This window comes from Stegostoma tigrinum, chromosome 2 (assembly GCF_030684315.1).
Source record: "Stegostoma tigrinum isolate sSteTig4 chromosome 2, sSteTig4.hap1, whole genome shotgun sequence".
In the NCBI taxonomy this organism is placed as follows: domain Eukaryota; kingdom Metazoa; phylum Chordata; class Chondrichthyes; order Orectolobiformes; family Stegostomatidae; genus Stegostoma; species Stegostoma tigrinum.
Genome location: NC_081355.1, coordinates 143,846,413 through 143,865,743, shown reverse-complemented (window position 1 = coordinate 143,865,743; position 19,331 = coordinate 143,846,413). Strand labels below are relative to the sequence as shown.

General features: G+C 42.5%; 1 protein-coding gene across 8 annotated transcripts in view; it reads left to right on the top strand.

Annotated features, from left to right (window-relative positions):
* dpp6a (dipeptidyl-peptidase 6a) overlaps positions 1–19,331 on the top strand; it is a 1,430,988-nt gene that overhangs the window by 593,543 nt on the left and 818,114 nt on the right. Inside the window, exon 1 of one of the 8 annotated variants that reach the window (XM_059639770.1) lies at positions 7,010–7,057. The exons of 6 other annotated variants lie outside the window; for them this stretch is intronic. In XM_059639770.1, the coding sequence (XP_059495753.1) occupies positions 7,025–7,057 (33 nt within the window). In that variant the 5' untranslated portion in view covers positions 7,010–7,024. Of the gene's footprint in view, positions 1–7,009; positions 7,058–8,312; positions 8,337–19,331 lie in introns of those variants that run through there. One more of the 8 variants, XM_059639772.1, reaches the window with a different exon arrangement.

The following is a 19,331-nucleotide window of genomic DNA, read 5'->3' as shown; positions in this document are numbered from 1 at the left end:
GAGCATGTAAATACCTGAGTATCCTACTCCCCCTCCCTCACTTCAAGAAACACTACCGGCCCCACCGGGAGCAGGGATGTGGATGCTGCATTGGATTGTTTAGTCAGCTCGGGACCTACAACACCAGAGTGGAAGAAAGCCATCCTCAATCCAAATGAATGCAGAAGTGATTCACTCCTAACCTGCATTCATATAAAATGTTAAAGATAGCAAAACGCCTGAGACTCTTCATGTTGGAAAAGTATGCTGGTGGATAACTGAATGATAAGCAGCAATTGGGGGATGCCAAGGTGAGAGAAGTACAGCAAAGTAGTGTGGTTTTAGGTAGAGAACACGTGTCGCGGAGAAGGTGTGGGTAATTGTAGCGGGAAGGTGTGGCTGGAAGAAGCATGTCAGAGATATCCTATTTCTGAAACAATTTATTTTCCCCAAGTTTGGACCAGTCTAATTTCAGGAGCTTCTTATTCTGGAAATTTTAACACTCAGAATCTGGCCTGTAGAAACTGGCTTGTGACATGACTGTTAATGCCTGATTCATATTGAACCATGTTACTGTAAGTGTGAAGTTCTGTCGTCCTCTTAACATTTTTACTCTACAGGCAAACTTTACATAGATCTGTTCGTGATTCTTTATCAAATTAATTTTAAAGACATGTTTAACTCTCTTATCTGTTACATTTTTGCAAAAGTCTTTTCTTCATATTTTCAAGCTGAGATAGGAAATCATAAATCTGAAGCAATACATTCAACAGCATCATCATGGTATTGAATATACTGTGGTGCTTGTAAATGCAGCAACTTTACCATGGAGACAGCTTCCATTAAGTCCCCACTGAGTATTTTGGGACACTTCACAATGCTTATACAGGGGCACAGAACAATAAGTGCCCAGCAAGCTGAAACACTTCCACACATACAATGCGCACCAACTCCCTTCCATAAAAGGTTTTAAATTGCACTGTACTTTATCAAAGCATTCTATCTTGGTTTTAAATTACTGTTTCTTGCAGATTTTCATAACACATAATTAGCATGATGTCAGTGGTGGCTTCAAAATTGGCAGTGAGTGGAAATGTAAAATGCTTGGTTATTCAATTTGAAATGCAAATAAATGAAGTGAAAAGGAAGAGGGGTTGCTGCAGAATATCACATTATTTTTGTATATCATGCAGAAGTTTCCAAGGACAGAATGTTCGTGAAACAGCCATGAGATAAAGGAAATTACCTGTTGTCAACAGATATTATCAAATCCACTCACTGTCGTCGACCATCTGTTTCATGCTACAGATTTGTTAACGGACTCCACAAAATTCTTTTAGGGAGAGATAGTCGGGAGGAAAAGACGATTAAGAGTATATGATAAAATATACAGGGCTGATGACAGCCATCCATATATCTGTACTGCAGCTGATACTTGAACAGAACATGTCTGTCCATTTTCTTGACCATCTCTTTATTCATGTTGCTTTATTCTTTCATGGAATGCAGTTCGCTGTCCAGGCCAACACTTGTTGCCCATCTCTAACTAGGGAGTGATTAGTTAAGAGTCAATCATATTACTGTGGATCTGGAATCACATGTCAGTCAGACCAGGTAAAGATGGTAATTTCCATCTCTTAAGGCCATTAGTGAACCTGTTAGGTTTTTGTGTCAATTGATACATGGTCAACTTTAGATTTTTATTGAACTCAAAATCCAAGGAACTTAGCAAGGCTTTTAACGGGGTCCCTCATGGCAGTCTGATAGAGAAGGTGGAGTCACATTGGGCCTACAGTGAGCTGGTGAGATGAATACAGTAATGGCTCAGTCATCAAAAACAGAGTGTAGCAGTGGAAGGGTATTTTCCTGACTGGAGATCTGTTACCAGTGGGTGTTCCACAGTGACCAGTGCTGGGACCTCTGTATTACATATAATTGATTTGGAGGAGAATCTAGGTCATTTGATTATTAAGTTTGAGAACAACATGAAGATTGTCTGAGCTGTAGACAATGTGGAGAACTTCCAGAGGAGACAGCATGATGTAGGATTGACTAGAAACTTGGGCAGAGAAATGGCAGTTGGAATTTAATCTGGATAAATGTGAGGTGATGCATTTTGGAAGTTCTAATGCAGGGAGGAAAGGATACAGTAAATGACAGAACCCTTAGCAGCATCAATATACAGAGGGATTTAGGGGATACAGGTCCACAGTTACGTGAAAATGGCAACACAAGTGGACAAAGTGATCAAGAAGGCATATTGCATGCTTGCCTTCATCAGTCAGGTCACTGAGTACAAAAATTGCCAAGTCATGTCAGAGCTATATAGAACTTCAGTTGAGCCATATTTGAAATATTGTATACAGTTCTGGCCACAACACTACTGGACAGATGTTGAAGCTAAGGCCAGGGTATAGAAAAGGTTTACCAGGAGCTTGCCTGGTTTGGAGGGCATTATCTTTGTGGAGAGATTGTACAAACGTAAAGGTAACAAAGTGTGGAGCTGGATGAACACAGCAGGCCTAGCAGCATCTTAGGAGCACAAAAGCTGACGTTTCGGGCCTAGACCCTTCATGATGAAGGGATGAAGGGTCTAGGTCTGAAATGTCAGCTTTTGTGCTCCTAAGATGCTGCTTGGCCTGCTGTGTTCATCCAGCTCCATACTTTGTTATCTCAGATTCTCCGGCATCTGCAGTTCCCATTATCACTTGGACAAACTTAGTTTGTTTTCACTTGAATGTCGAAGGATCAGATAGAAGTTTTCAAAATTGTGAGAGGCATGAATAGGACAGACAGTGGGAGTTTTTCCCCAGGGTAGAAATGTTAATTACTCATGGACATAGATTTAAGGAAAAAGGGAGTAAATTTAAAGGCTATGTGAGAGGCAAGTATTTTTACATGGTGTAAGTGCCTGGAATATGCAGGAGGAGGTGGAAGAGCCACATTCAATAACGGTATTTCAGAGGCATTTTGACAGATACACGAATAGGCAGGGATTGGAGGGATACGGACTGTTAGAGGCAAAAGGTTCTTAAGTTGTCATGCATTGCTGTAGGTTTGATGGGCTTAAGGGCCTGTTTCTTGTATTGCTTAACTGCTGTGGAGATTTGAACTCAGATCCCCAGAATATTACCTGGGTCTCAGAGAGAATAGTCACGTGATACCACCACTAGGCTATCACTTCTCTAGCTACTGAATTCTCATCTCAATGAAGAGATCATTTTTTTTTATTCTTTGATGGGATTTGTCGTATAAGGAGTCTTAAGTCTGTACTATATGGAGTTTAGAAGGATAAGAGGGGAATCTTATTGAAACCTACAGAATACTGAGATGCCTGGATAGATTGGATGTGGGAGAAGACGCTTCCACTCATAGGAGAGACTAGGTCCTGAGCACATAGCCTCAGAATGAAGAGATGACTCTTTGGAACTGAGATGCGGAGAAATTTCTTCAGCCACAGCGTGGTGAATCTGTGGAACATATTGCTGTGCAGGCCAAGTCATTGAATGTCTTTGAGACAGTGATTAATAGGCTCTTGACTGTTAAAGGGATCAAGGATTACGGGGAGAAGGCAGGAGAATTGTTTTGAGAAACATAATCTGCCATTATTGAATGGCAAATCAGGTTTGATGAGCTGAATGGCCTAATTCTGCCCCCATCTCTAAAGATCCATCCTTAATTGCCTTGAACTAATTATCTCATTAATTACATTTAAGAAGGCAGCTAGCTTTCAATTCCAGATTTGGATTTTGTTTCAAACAACCCCAGTCAGAGACAAAAGCTGACGTTTTGGGCCTAGACCCTTCACAAGAGAGCCTCTCTGATGAAGGGTCTAGGCCCGAAACGTCAGCTTTTGTGCTCCTGAGATGATGCTTGGCCTGCTGTGTCCATCCAGCTCCGCACTTTGTTATCTTGGATTCTCCAGCATCTGCAGTTCCCATTATCTCCTACCGCCAGTCAGAGACGTTACTACATACCTCTGGAACATTTGGGACTTTGAACCCAGCACTGTTGGCTCAAAGGTAGGGAAATAATCACTGCACTACAAGACTCCACCAATTACAGTTTTTTTTATATCTGGAAGTCTAACTACACACAATTGAATGGCACGTTTTTCTCCCATCAGCAAGCCAGCCATGGTATTTTTCAACTGTTATCTACCACTAAATCACTCATACTTCCAATTAAGAGCCAGTTTACATACAGAGCCTAATGGGGGCAATGCACGATCTCCAAAGTTCTGAGAAAAAGTAGGGAGAGAGGAAGTAGAAAGAGATTAAATCACGATAGGATTGGAAAGGCGGATGAGGGATCCATCCCCTGTACTGCCCACCTTTCTGTGGGCATTAAGAGCATTAGTTGGCCCCATTTGCTGCTTCCCCAAGATTGCCCATGCCCGATAGAAATTGCAGAAGAGGGGCAGACAGTGAGCACCTATGGCGCCTCCATTGCCTGGAAGTGTTGATGCCAACTTGGCTGTGTCCAATATCAGGTTATTTCCTTTTTCTTCAACTCCAGATTTTCTTTTAATTCCTTTTATATCTCGAAGTGCTCTCACACGCAACTGAATATTTTACTTTGGCATCACCAAATCACTCATGGTATTACTTTTCATCTATAAAAGCCTACCAGTAAATCACGTGTGTTTTCCAGTTGATTAATTTACTTGCAAAGCCTGTTCAGGACAATGCAGACCATCAAAGGTGAAGGAGAAAGGGCGAGATGGGGAGAGCAGAAGCTGCTGAGTCACAATGGAGTCTGATGGGGAGATGTAACACTTTACCCACTGTGGTACCATCTCTCTCTAAAGGCTTCAACTGGTTGACTGACACTGTGTACTTCCTCTCCAAGGATACCCCACCCACAAATGTAACAACGGAGGGGAGACTGACAGTCAGCAGGTATGACCCCCTCCACACCCCACTGCCTGAACCTGTTAATAGCCAAATTGGCCAGGCTCAAATCCAGACCTTTTTTGACCAGCTCCAGATTTATTGATCAAATCGAAATTCCATCAGCTGCCATAGCGGGATTTTCACCAATTAGTCTGAATCTTCGTATATCCGGTGCTGTTATTACACAACTGAATGGATTTCCCAGCACCAAATCATCGTGCCTTTTTTTTTAAAACCATTAACCACCACCAGTAAATCACCCATGTAGCCGATTCAGAATTTACATGCAAAACCCATTATGGGCAATGCACATCAAAATTGAGAAGGGATATCTAGGGACGGTGAGAGATGCTAAACCAAAATGGAGTTGGAGGGGGAATAAAACACTCTATCTCTCGCAGTGCCCACTTCTGTCTAAAAGCATGGGAGCATTGATGGACACCGCGTGCTCCCTCTCTAATGATTCTGCAGCACGAAAGTAACCATGGAAGAGAGATAGACAGTCAGCAGATATGACTGTCTCCACAGCTCAGACCTGCTACTGGCCCAATTGGCCAGTCTCATTTCAAGACTTGTTTTTGCCTACTCCAGATTTATTGATTGAATTGAAATCCATCAGCTGCAGTTGTAGGGTTTGCATGCGTTAGCCTGATTAGTCCCATTAAAAAATTAGCCTGGGCATCTGGATTGTAAGTGTAATTGTAATAATTTATTATTAAGAATATTTGGTTATATGGTCATATAGTCATACAACTTGGAAACACACCCTTTGGTTCAACTTTTCCGTGCTGATCAGGTTTCCCAAGCTAAACTAGTCCCATTTGCCTGCATTTAGCCCATATCCCTCTAAATCTCTCCTATTCTTGCACCTGTCCAAATGCTAAAAATGTACCTGCCTCAACCACATTCTCTGGAAGTTCATTCAGTATACATACCACCCACTGTGTGAAAATGTAACCCGTAAGGTATGTTTTAAATCTTTCTCCTCTCACCTCAAACCTATGCCCCCTAGTTTTGAACTCCCCAACCCTAGTGAAAAGACATTTGCTATTCTCCTTATCTATACCTCTCATAACTTTATAAACCTCTATAAGGTCCACCCCTCAAACTCCTGTGCTCCAGGGTAAAAAAAAATCCCAGCCTATCCAGCCTCTCCACATAACTCAAACCTTCCAGTCCCGGAACATCGTTGTAAATCTTTTCTGCATTCTTTTCAGTTTAATAACATCCTTCCTGCAGCAAGGTAAACGGAACTGTACACAATACTCCAAAAGTGGCCTTACCAATGCCTCATTCAGCTGTAACATGACGTCCCAACTTCAAGCTCTGACCAATGAAGGGAAGTATGCCAACTGCTCTCTTCATGACCCTTACTGCAGGTAATGCCACTTTCAAGGAATTATGTATCTGAGCCCCTTGGTCCCTCTGTTTGACAATATTCCCCAGAGTCCTCCCATTAAGTGTATAAGTCCTGCCCTGGTTTGCCTTGGCAAAATGCAACCCCCCACTTTTATCTAAATTAAGCTCCATCTACTGCTCCTCAGCCCATTGGCCCAGCTGATCAAGACCCTGTTGTACTTTGAGATAACCTTCTTTCTCTGTCAACTATACCACCAGTTTTGGGGGTCATCTGCAAATTTACTAACCATTCTTCCAATAGTCAAACGCAAATTGTTTATGAAAATGACAAACAACAGTGGACCCAGCACCAATCTAGTTTCTTTGAAAATAAATTCCAGCTGTTCTTTTGTCCTGCCAGTAATTCTGTCTTTTCTTAGAGGTGGAAAGGGACATGTAGTATTTGCCATCTCTAAGCTGGTCTCGGTTTGAAAAACTCAGTTCTCCTTTAATGATCTCTGTTTTTCTGAAAAATAAATCCCAATTTTTTTCACCTTCCTTAGCAACCCATGATTTTCTTTCCTCCAAATAAATTAGTGCCTTGTTCTTGTTTCTAATGTGCCAGCCTTGGCTCAGTGTGAGTGTTCTCGTCTCAGCATGTGAGCTCTTACTCCAGTGTGAGTGCCCTTGTTTTGGAGTTTGAAGGTCATAGCACTGAGCTCAATGTAAACTGGCATACTTAGTAACAGTAATACTGAAGGAAAGTCGTTAAATTTTCAGAGCTTCTCTCTCAGATTTGACTTTACAATCAAATGCTGGAAACTTCTCTAGTGCCAGACTTGAAGGTAGGGAGAGGGTTTACTGGTGAGGGTTAAAATCTCCCCACATCTGTCCTGATTCTACCCAGAGTATGGGGGTGGTATGGTGACTCAGTGGTTAGAACTGTTGCCTCGCAGTGCCACTGACCCAGGTTTGATTCCATCCTCGGCCGACTGTCGGTGTGGAGTTTGCACGTTCTCCCTGAGTCTGTGTGGGATTCCTCTAGTTGCTTCGTTTTCCTCCCACAGTCTAAGGATATGCAGGTTAGGTAGATTGGCCATGCTAAATTGCCATTAATGTGCAGGGGTGTGCAAGCTGGCTGGATTAGCCATGGGAACTATGAGCTTACGGGAATGGGGTCAGGTGCAGACACTGGGTGGGATGCTCTTCGGAGGGTCAGTACCGACCGTTGTGTCAAATGGCCACTTTTCGCACTGTAGGCATTCTATTTTTCTACAGCACGATAAGCCCCTGGTCAACCTTTCTGCCACACTCTAGTGGACAGTGAATGGCCTGCCTCTCTGTACCGATAGCTATCTTCCGACCCATTATATCAGTTAATGTTGTGATCAGAGATAATGGGAACTGCAGATGCTGGAGAATCCAAGGTAACAAAGTGTGAAGCTGGATGAACACAGCAGGCCAAGCAGCATCTCAGGAACACAAAAGCTTTTGTGGTCCTGAGATGCTGTTTGGCCTGCTGTGTTCATCCAGCTTCACACTTTGTTATCTTATATCAGTTAATGTCTTCATTTCTGTCTGAAAATCTCCTAATGGTGGGTGATAACAATTTTAAAATTTTGCATTCCCTTGATTTCAGTCAACTTTTCAGCATATTTGACTCTATCTGCAATGAGTGATCCACTTTTCAGACCACTTCAGTCATCCAGTGGGTTAAATGTGTGTTCTGTTGACATGTCTCTGCCCATCTCAAGATTGGATATCCAAGATTTTAAGACACAGTAGCCTTCGCATTCGGAAATTATCAAAAGAACTTAGAAGCACTGGACAAAACGCAAAATAGATTTACACGCACAATACCAGAATTGTGATAGACAAACAGGCTAAGGCTCTTTTCTCTCTGGTAAAGGGAAGGCTGAGTGGTGACCTGATAAATTTCTTTAACATGCTGAAATAAGAAGAGAGAACTCAGCTGGGTCTGGCAGCAACTATGGAGAGATAAACAGAGTCAATGTTTGCAATTCAACGTGACTTCTTCAAAACTGAAGATTTAATAATCCAGAGTGATTTCTTTGGGTGGATTATGCCTGTTGGGGAGACCAAATAGTGTGTTATATGTACAAGGTAAGCACTAATAAACCCAAGCAAGAGTATAAGAAACCTTAGATTTAGCTGAATAACATAGATATCTTTAAAGGGGAGCTGTATAAGTATGTGAGGGCGAAATCAATATAAAGCTATGATGTAGGAATTTGCAATTTCTTTTGCCTTATCTCTTATAATAGTAATTACTTCAGAATAGACTTCTGTTTTCAGCCTTTACTGAACTTGGTAGTAAAGTAACATGCCACACAGTAGCAAATCTGCAGAAACATAAGGACTATTTGGATGTTTCTAATCCTCTGTGCCTTCTTGTGGACTAATCCACAAGTATTTCCGTATTGCATGCACCTTTCGTGACTCCTCCTAAATAATATTCCACCATGATGTAATGCACTTTGAAAGAAGGAACAAGTTATGCGAGTGGTTAATGAATGACAGGACACAAGGAAGTTCAGAGGAGCAGAGGGATCATAAGGGGGTCTTGGCCACAGATCCCTGAATGTGGCAGGATGGATTAACAGTGTGTTTAAGAAGGGACACTTGCCTTTATCAGTTGAGGCATGGATTATAAGAGCAGGGAGGTCATGATGGAGCTGAACAGAACTTTGATTAGATCACAGCTGGAGTACTATGGGAAGTTCTGGTCACTACACTATAGGAAGAATATGTCTGTGCTGGAGAGGGTGTAGAGGACATTCACCAGGATATTGCCTGGACTGTAAAACATTTCAGCTGTGAAGGGAAGCTGGCTAACCTCAGGTTATTTTCTTTGGAACAGAGAAGGCTGAGGGGAGACCTGATAGACATGTTTAAGATAGACGGGCATGGACAGGGTGAATACAATAAAGGGGCAATTACAAGTGGGTGTAATTTTAAAGGGGAAGACCTGAGGTTCACAGAGGATTTAGGGAAAACCCTTTTTCATCCAGAGGGTGGTGGAAGCCTGGAATGCATTGCCTGGGCAGGGAGTTGAGGACGGAAACCTCCCTACCTTTAACAAGCACTTGGGTGAGCATTTGAAGTAGCGTAACATTCAAGTGTGTAGGCCTTGGGCTGGTAAGTTGAACTAATATGGATAGCAGTATATTTTTGGCCATACAGATTTGATGGGCTGAAGGGCCCCTTCTATATTGTATGATCCAATCATTCTGTAAACGTCAATTGAGAGTCTTCAAAATTATCAGACGTCAAGCATTTCTGTAGACCAACAGGCCTGGGTTCAAGTCCTAGATGTTCCAGGAATGTGTCGTAAGATGTCTGAACAGACTCATTAAATTGAACGTTTCTGGTATGCTGCTAGCATCTCATCAGGGGCCTCAACATTGGTACAAATCAGTTGGGCCAATGACCTGTTACTGGCCAAATTTTGTTTCAAAATCAGCAGGAGGTAAGGAATGGTATTTTTCCTCTGTTCATCATTGAGCATCACAGATGAATGGTAGGAAACATGAAAAAGTGAAATCTGTTTCTTTTTCCTCATCATAACATATCATGGGGAGCCAAACATTCTGTTCACCACAACTAAAATGGGAGGTGCCTTCCCGGATGAATATCCAGCACAAGATCATTGGATGTGATACGAAAGATTGTCAGCCAAGTTTCTGTTGCTTTACTTCCAGTGATGGTGTGGAAAATTCCAGAAGGTATGACGTTTGAATAAATTTGGACTCAAATCTACAGCAATCTGAAGAGGGAGTTGAAAAGAAATCCCGAAGTATAGTTTTAATTTTACCCGGTTTACTCTGAAAAATAAAACTGCGGCCTTGATTCTTGTTCCTGTGTTTACAGAGTCGGGGGAAATCCCAGATCCACGAACCTGAACTTTAAAAATGGCTGTCCTTGTTTTCAATTTTCATGTCAGGTTGGTTGACCTGGTGAAAAGTTGCCAGTTCTCGAGCTAGGCTGAGCAAACAGCCTCCCTTGGGGCTCCCAGTACTGGGCTCAATGTCTAAAATTAAAAATTATAACATGATATGTTCCTTCTGCTCTAACACCTGCAATCTCCATACCAGACACATCTCACCTTTTAGCCATTCTCCCTTGAGCTCTCATACTGCTAATGTCAGCCTGTGCTCCAACACCCATCTCCTGTTTTCCATAAAATATCTCATTCTGGAGCAACCAAACATTCACCAGGGTCTCCCAGACACCCATTGTGACCTACCCATCTCCCACAACCCATCCTCCCCGTATCCTCCCAAACATTCCCATGCCCTGTTATAGCACTCTTTGCCTACCTAGTGCCAACTCATAAAAAGTACCGACCACCCTTTGCGACTCCTTCTCAGTGCCAATTCATCTAATATCCAGCAAAGTCATAAATCAGGAGGCATCCTCATATAAAAATAAATTACCAGTTGATTGATGGTATTACTAATGATGGAACAAACATTTACTAATGCAAAACTTCTAGATGATAGGAATACTTCAACTAATCCCTTGTGAAAACAAACATTTTATCAAATGCTGAATTTCTTTTGGATACAAACATTCCATACAATAAGCCGTTTGGAGCAATCGCCAATAGGCACCCCACTGTGATAATGACATTCTGGAAAACCAGTCATGCAGCACAAATCCTATGAGGTTCAAGAAGGCTGCTTGCCACCACTTTCTCAGTGAGGATGGGAAATAAACACTGGCCAAGCCAGCCATGTCCACGTCCCACAACTGAATAAAATTTTAAAAAAACAGAGCCTCTGAGACAATTTAGGTCATAGAATTCCTACAGTGTGGAAATAGGCCGTATTGACCCAACAAGTCCATGCTGACCTGCAGAGCATCCCACTCAGACCCATCCTCCTATAACTCACCTAATCTACATATCACCGAACACTATGGCCAATCCGCCTAGCATGCACATCTTTGGACTGTGGGGGGAAACCAGAACACCTTGTGGAGACTCACACAGAAACAGGGAGAGTATATAAACTCCACACAGACAGTCACCCTAGGGTGGATTTGAACCTGGGTCCCTTAGTCTGTGAAGCAGCAACACTAACCACTGAGCCACTGTGCCACACCTTTTCATGCTGATATTATTAGCACCACACTCTAACCAGCTGAGCTAACTTAGGATGTTCTTAGGATGGTTCTTGACAAGTTTGCCAAACCAAATTAATATACCCTCAGTAATCATTATCCACTGATTTGCTATTGTGGATCTGCATATTCATGAGGTTGGTCCAGCCCAATCTTGATTTTCCCTTGGTCTGCCTCAGTAAACATTGATACATGGAAGTCTGGCCTCAATTCCTTGTTTATAATGAGGACTGAATGTATGCACTTTCCGTGCATAAGTGTGCTTTTTAACAATCCCAAAGAGTGTCCTACCTCTCCCAAAGGTGGTTGGGACAAGATATGAAGTTGTTTCTACCCTCTCCAAAAGGGAAAAAGATATAAAACATTTGTCTGGCCCTCACCCCTCATGACTCCTTGGCCTCAAATGAATCCTGTGTTCCAATCATGCCAACCAATGCAACTTAATAATGTCCCCATCTCCCAACCAACTTTTATTGCCAACTTACTGCTTGTATCAACACTTTGCCCATTCATCGACCATATCAATACATTGGCATTTCCACAAGTACCCATGCACATAATGGAAAATCTATTGTTTTGTTGTACAATTCTCTAACATTGCAGAGAATACCCCTCTCTCAATCTTCACAAATACACATTTTAATACTTACTGACTGGCCTTGACCAGTTGGACAGTTCCAACGGGTTTACACACATTTTATGCACAATTCTCTCGATAGGTATCAGTCCCAAAGGGCGCTAGAACCCACACACACCCCAACCCCACTAAGAATTACTGACCCTCACCCCCAAAAGATACCTGATGTGTACTCCCTGAAGGATCCATGATCCCCATTCCCCAGGTGTCCTGGCACTTTACCTTGACCTTATATGACCATTCTGCAATTATCTGAGTGAATTGTGAATAATTTCTTTTTGATAAATTTAGGCATTTTCCCAGCCACTGGTGTCAGGGGGATTTGACTCACCAGCATTCACTGTTCTTTTTTGACATAAAGCTGTTACATTTACTATCATCCAAGCACGAAGAAAATCATAACCAGCATGTCTGCTTTCTCAGCTAACAAAGTGTGGAGCTGGATGAACACAGCAGGCCAAGCAGCATCTTAGGAGCAGGGAACCTGACACAGCAGGCCAAGCAGCATCTTAGGAGCAGGAAAGCTGACATTTCTGGCCTACACCCTTCGTCTAGGCCCAAAACGTCAGCTTTCCTGCTCCTCTGATGCTGCTTGGTCTGCTGTATTCATCCAGCTCCACACCTTGATATCTCGGATTCTCCAGCATCTGCGGTTCCTATTATGCCTACTTGCTCTGCAGCGTTCTCTGTGAGAACTGCTGGATGTTGACCATCATGGGCACTGGCAGTTTGCCAGACTTCAGTTCGCTGCATTTCTCTGCTGATTGTAATGACCTGGGTTTGCTCAGACGTGTTAGTTCCTTGGTAACCCACAATTTTTGAGACATTAATTGTGTCATCCACTATGAAGGCTGTCATGTATCATCTGCTCAATGCCTCCAGCATTTCCTGTTCTCCATAACAATTCCCATTGTCTCTGGTTCGAAGGAATTAATGTTTGCTGTAGCTGCTCTCTTTTTTTTATGCAGTCAATAACCTTCTTCACAGTCTTTTTTTTGAACTACTGTCTCATTCTATTTTCCTTCCCCAACATTTTGAGAGTCCATTGGTGGTTTACAAAACATTTCTAATCCTCAGGTTTGATACCATTCTTTGTAACATAAAAAGCCTCCTTGCTCAATTTAAAACTACTCTTAGAATCCACAAGTGAGTGTAAAGCCCAGCAATTTATAATCAGTAACTTAACTGCTACTTCAGTAATATTAGGAGAGGTTATGGCCTAATGGTATTATTGCTGGAATGTTAGCCCAGAGACCCAAGTAATGTTCTGGGGATAACAGGGGGTAGAGCTGGATGAACACAGCAGGCCAAGCAACATCAGAGGAGCAGGAAGGCTAACGTTTCGGGCCTAGACCCTTCTTCAGAAATGGGGGAGCGGAAGGGGGTTCTGAAATAAATAGGGAGCGACGGGGAGGCGGATAGAAGATGGACAGAGAGGAAGATAGGTGGAGACGAGACAGACAGCTCAAAGAGGTGGGGATGGAGTCAGTAAAGGTGAGTGTAGGTGGGGAGGTAAGGACGGAATGGGACAGTCCAGGGAGGACGGACAGGTCAAGGGGGCAGGATGAGGCTAGTAGGTAGGAGATGGGGGTGCGGCTTGAGGTGGGAGGAGGGGATAGGTGGGAGGAAGGACAGGTTAGAGAGGCAGGGATGAGCTGGGCTGGTTTTGGGATGCAGTAGGGGGAGGGAAGATTTTGAAGCTTGTGAAGCCCACATTGATACCATTGGGCTGCAGAGTTCCCAAGTGGAATATGAATTGCTGTTCCTGCAACCTTTGGGTGGCATCATTTTGGCACTACAGGAGGCCCAGGATGGAAATGTCATCTGAGAAATGGGAGGGGGAGTTGAAAAGGTTTGCGACTGGGAGGTGCAGTTGTTTAGTGCGAACCGAGTGCAGGTGTTCCGCACAGTGGTCCCCAAGCATCCGCTTAGTTTCCCTGATGTTCTGGGGACCTAATTTTGAATCCTGCCACAGCAGATGGTGGAATTTGAATTCGGCAAGATATCTGGAATTAAGGGTGGAGTAATGACCATAAATCTATTGCCTGTTTTTGGGGAAAAATCCACCTGGTTCACGAATGCCCTTTGGGAAGGAAATAGCCATCCTTAACTGGAATGGTCTACATGTAATTCCAGGCCCACAGGAATGTGGTTGACGAATAGGTTAACTAATGAATCTCAATGCAGGTTGACCTGGGAGGGAAAATCACAATTCACTATATTGCTTGGCATTTTTGAAGGGAAAACAGAGGGCAATGGGCTTCCAAAAAGTGTTTGAAGCAGTGTCACAGAACAAAGGTGTGAGCAAGATTCTCCTGGAATAAAAGGACAGAAGCAACACTGATACAGAAGTGACTGATCACTGGTGCAAACAGGAATATATGAATTAAGAGTGGATGTTGGCCATTTGCCCCTCATGTCTCTTCTGCCAGTCAATAAGATCATGGTTGATCTCTGTAGTTTGAATGCCACATTTCAACCTGGACCCAACAAACTTCTATTCCCTTGCAAGCATGGTCCGAACTTTCAGTTCCTTGTCACTTTAATGCACCACCTTGTGATACATTCACATTTCTGTCCTCGGTTTTCTGTAGCATTCCAGCGAAGCTCAATGCAAGCTTGAGAAACAGCACCTCATCAAACACTGCTGGTGCTGGAAAATTGCAATTGTAACAGGCAGTGCTGGAAATACTCGGCAGGTCTGGCAACATCTATGGAGAATAAAAGGAGTTAATGCTTTGAGCTAAAAATGAGTTCTACAGAAAGGTGCATGTTTAATGTTGTTGAAGGTTGCAGGGCAGTGGGAGTGAGGGCTGGTGGTGAGGAAGTATAAAAGGGCTGATTAGAAATAGAGTAGTAGGCAGAGGGGACAAAGAGGTCAGAGAACTCAAGACAAAGGGAGCAATAATGGTCGCAGCAACAAGACAAAGTATTTGGTCAGAATACAGGGCAGAATAGTAAACACCCTCATCCAAAACCAAATCATATGAAGCAAGACTCATGCCAGCCCACAACAAAATAAAAACAATCGAAATGATAGGGAGGAACTTGTTGAGCTCAACACTGAGTCCAGAAGGTTATAATGGAGGTTGACCCTTCCTCACAAGGCCACGACTCCATGGCCATGTCACCGCACCCAAAAAGTTAACTCTATTTTTTCCTTCACAGATGCTGCCAGACCTGCAAAGCTTTTCCAGCAACTTTATTTTAGCCACTGATTTACAGCATCTGCTGCGGTTTTGGTTTTTATGAACCATTGATCTTTTTCTATCTTAACAATTCCCCATTGTCTCAGTAAGCCATGTAACGCATATATATATCACAGTCTCTCCCTTCATTGTGCGTCTCTAAAAGTTCCAGCTACCCCTCAATATCCACCACAACCCCATAGCTATACAGCCAGCCGCAGAGGAGAGCCGACTCCTCCCCCAACACAATCTGACTGTCTCCTCTCCAAATTCACTATCACCTGACACAGTTACCTCCTGCCCCCTCACCCAACCCCAATGTGACTGTTGTTGACCACACCCACTTCCAGCCCAATATGACTGCCCACTCACCTACTACTACCTCACCCAGCTACCTTTCTTACCCACTCACCCAGCTCGACCACTAACCATTCTAGGCACCTAACTGACTCACCAATCTACTCATTTACTCATCTATTTCCTAACATTGAAAAACTGGACCTACCATACAGTATTTTGTGTTTTTTTTAATTCATTCATGGGATGTGGGCTGTTCTGGATGGGCCAGCTTTAGGACCCATTCCTAATTTGCCCAGGTGGCAGTTAAGAGACAACGACAATGCTATGGGTCTGGAGTCACATATAGGCCAAACTGGGTAAGGACAGAAAATTTCGCTCCCTAGAGGCTATTAGTGAGCCAGATGGATTGCGTGCTCTGTCTTGCCCCCAACTCCACTCCATAAGAGTCTCCCATGAGAAGCCATGCATGTGGTTGACAGGCAAGACTGGAAGATTCCAGAAAGATTTTGGACGAGCATCTATTTGGGAGAATCTTTGAGCGTGGTGGCAATCTGCATACATTGCAGCAACGTGGAAGTTTCTGTGCTACACAAGTCGGTTTTTACTTCCTTCTTACATTCATTGTGAGTTTAAATCTCCCTCCTCTGCTTCATTCACTGTGTGTGTGAGGATGTTGTATCCAACCCATTCCTACTGCTAAATTTCCTCTTGCCGTGGAGTTTGCCACATTGTCCTAGAAATCCAAACAACTGCTTTGCATGGCACTTTTTAAAATTTGTTACATGCTGCAGTGTCTCCTTCCCCATAACTCGTGCAACACATAACACTGGTAATATTCATGAATTAATTAATCTAGAGCCTTAATCTGCAGTTTGTCTGCAAAATTGCCATTTCACACTTTTATCAAAATGCGGACACTTTTCCAGTCAGATATTTTAGTGGAAAATTGTTTGATTCTGTATTTACCATTATGGACATAAACAGCACTTAAGTAGGAAAATCCATATTAACTCAATTTTCTTCTTCTTTATCATGGCATAGAAAGAAGAAAAGATAGATTTTTATTTCATTACTAATGGGATATGGGCAGTGCGGGCTGTGCAAATATTTGTTACTTACCCCTTCAAATCTGCCATCCTTGCCTGGTCATAGAGTCCCTACAGTGTGGAAATAGGCCATTCAACCCAACAAGTCCACACTGCCCCTTTGAAGAGTATCCCAAACAGACCCATGTCCCGTGTCTAATCCACCTAAGCCCAACGTCCCTGGACACAATGGGGCAATTTAGCATGGCCAATCTACTTAACCTGCACATCTTTTGACTGTGGGCAGAAACCCAAGGGGGAGAATGTACAAACCCCACACAGACAGCCACCTGAGGCTGAAATCAAACCTGGTCCCTGGTGCTGTGAGACAGCTTTGCTAACCACTGAGCCACTGTGCTACCCTGTAGCAGATAAGATTACAGGCCAATTGCTTGAAAATGGAGTAGAATAGATGAATGTTTGATCTCTAGTGCAGACACAATGGGCTGAAGGGCCTTTTTCTGTTCTGCAAAAACACTAAAGTTGCCATCACCACCTCAGAATGTCTGATAGAGATTTGCAGCCAATTAATTCCTTTTTGACATGTAGACACTGTAATGTTTTGACCTTGAAATTGTCTTTTCTACCTGACCCCACATGAAGAACATTAGAAAGGAAGCATGCAACGGTTGCTAGAAACTTGCGACAAAAACAAAGTATTGGAGTATCCAGTAAGTCACACAACATCTCTGGAGAGAGCAACATTTCATGTTGATGATCTTTCATCAGGATTGGAAAAAGTGAGACAAGGACAAAGAGCAATCTGGTGTAAGGTGGAATTCAGGAAGAGTTTCAATTTCAGATGAGCGTCCCTATTGCCAGTAATATTTCCAAACTTTGGGGTCAGGCAGATAGTTTGTGGGAAGGCCAACTGCTGGATTCTACGCATCCCCACCTTCAAACCCACTGGCAGAGGAACATAAGAACCCAAAAGAACAGCAGATGCTGTGAATCAGAAACAAAAACAAAGTTGCTGGAAAAGCTCAGCAGGTCTGGCAGCATCTGTGAAGAAAAAAAATCAGAGTTAACGTTTCGGGTCCGGTGACCCTTCCTTAGAGCTCTGATTATTTTTTCTTCACAAGTGCTGCCAGACCTGCAGAGTTTTTCCAGCAATTTTGTTTTTGAACATAAGAGCCCACCTGTTAAAACAGAAGATGAGTGAAAGGCATGCTGCCGAAAAGAAAAATAAGTGTAAACTGCAAACACAGGTAAGAAAAGGAAAAGGGTTTACAGCCTGAAATTGTTGAACTCAATGTTGAATTTGGAACGCTGGAATGTGCTTCTTTGAGAGATGAGTTGCAGGTTCTCATTTATCTTGAGGTTCCCCAGAGCAGCGCAGCAGGCCAAGGACAGTGATGTCAAGTGTGAGAGCACTGGGAATAATTAAAATGACAGGACATCAAAAGGTCAGGGTCTTCCTTATGGACTCAATAGAGGTGTTCTGCCAAGTGATCACCCAGTCTGCAGACTGTGAGCGCCTTTCCATTTAACTCTGTAAGACTGATTTTTCTGTCATTCAATCTGTCCTGTCTTGCATCCAACCACAGATTTTCATTTCTCCCTGTCCCACCCATGATTTGCTCAAAGTGTGTCGGTACTATTGGAAGGCTATTAGCTTGACTCGTGTATTTTACTTCTCTTTCCGTTGATGCTGCCTGACTTTTAGCATTTTCTGTTTTTAAATATTGACCACATCGGGTTTAGTTTCTTCTTTCACGCTGCATAATATTGCTATTTGAAGCAACACTAATGATTTTTTTGAGATTAAATTAAACTGAGTGTGAAGTGTATCAATAAGGGTTTATTTGCACTCCTCCCAAAAGGTTATGCATTATATTATGATTTGAGTGTATTTCTGATTCCTGTGTTGGTTATATCATCACCGTTACTTTTAAAAAAAACACGGTGTACAATATTTGTTTTAGGATTGCAGTGAGAGCATACTGGGTATCTCTGATTTCTGTTCCCAGAATATTAAACAAATTCTAGTTAGTAGTTTGGATGTGTGAATAAAAGTATTTTCTCTTTTAACAATAATGCATTCAGAAGTCCTTGATAAAATTTTCACTGGCATCTAATTGTATATTAATATTATGAAATATGAGTGAGCACTTTCCCTTTTTGCATTTCAATTATTTATAATAGCAGTGAGGCTACATTAACAACATCATAAAATTCTATATTTGAACTCTATCTAAATTTAGCTCCTTAATGCTTTCAGTTTAGACTGAGTTTTGAGCTTTGCATCTTTTTAATCTTTTCAGTGCATTTACATGGAATACTCTAATGACGACGATGCAAATGAGTATTACAAATATATATAAGCAGCATAGGCACAATTGTGCCTTTTCAGAGTAATTTAAACAGCTAGCAATGTTTATGACCTTATGTATTTCATTGATGTTGCAAGTGATTAATATATACTGACTCAAAAGGCAAACCTGTGACTTCCTTCATTGGCTCAGAAAGCTTAGCTGCAGTGTATTAAAGAGTGCAAGAAATGCCTAGGTTTAGTTTACAATTTGTCTTCAGTTACAGCAGCAGCACACATGCAGTAAATTGTAAATAAAAATTGAAAATGTTCAAAATACTCAGCGGAGCAGACAACATCAGTGGAGAGGTACAAGAGAGAGAAACAATATTAATGTTTCAGGCCAAAGCCTTTCGCCATTTGAAATGCTCGAGTGGGAACAGTGCAGAAATTTTTGATCAACCTGTGTGGAGATGCTGTGACAGACCCCAGAGCAGGTAGGATTTGAACCGG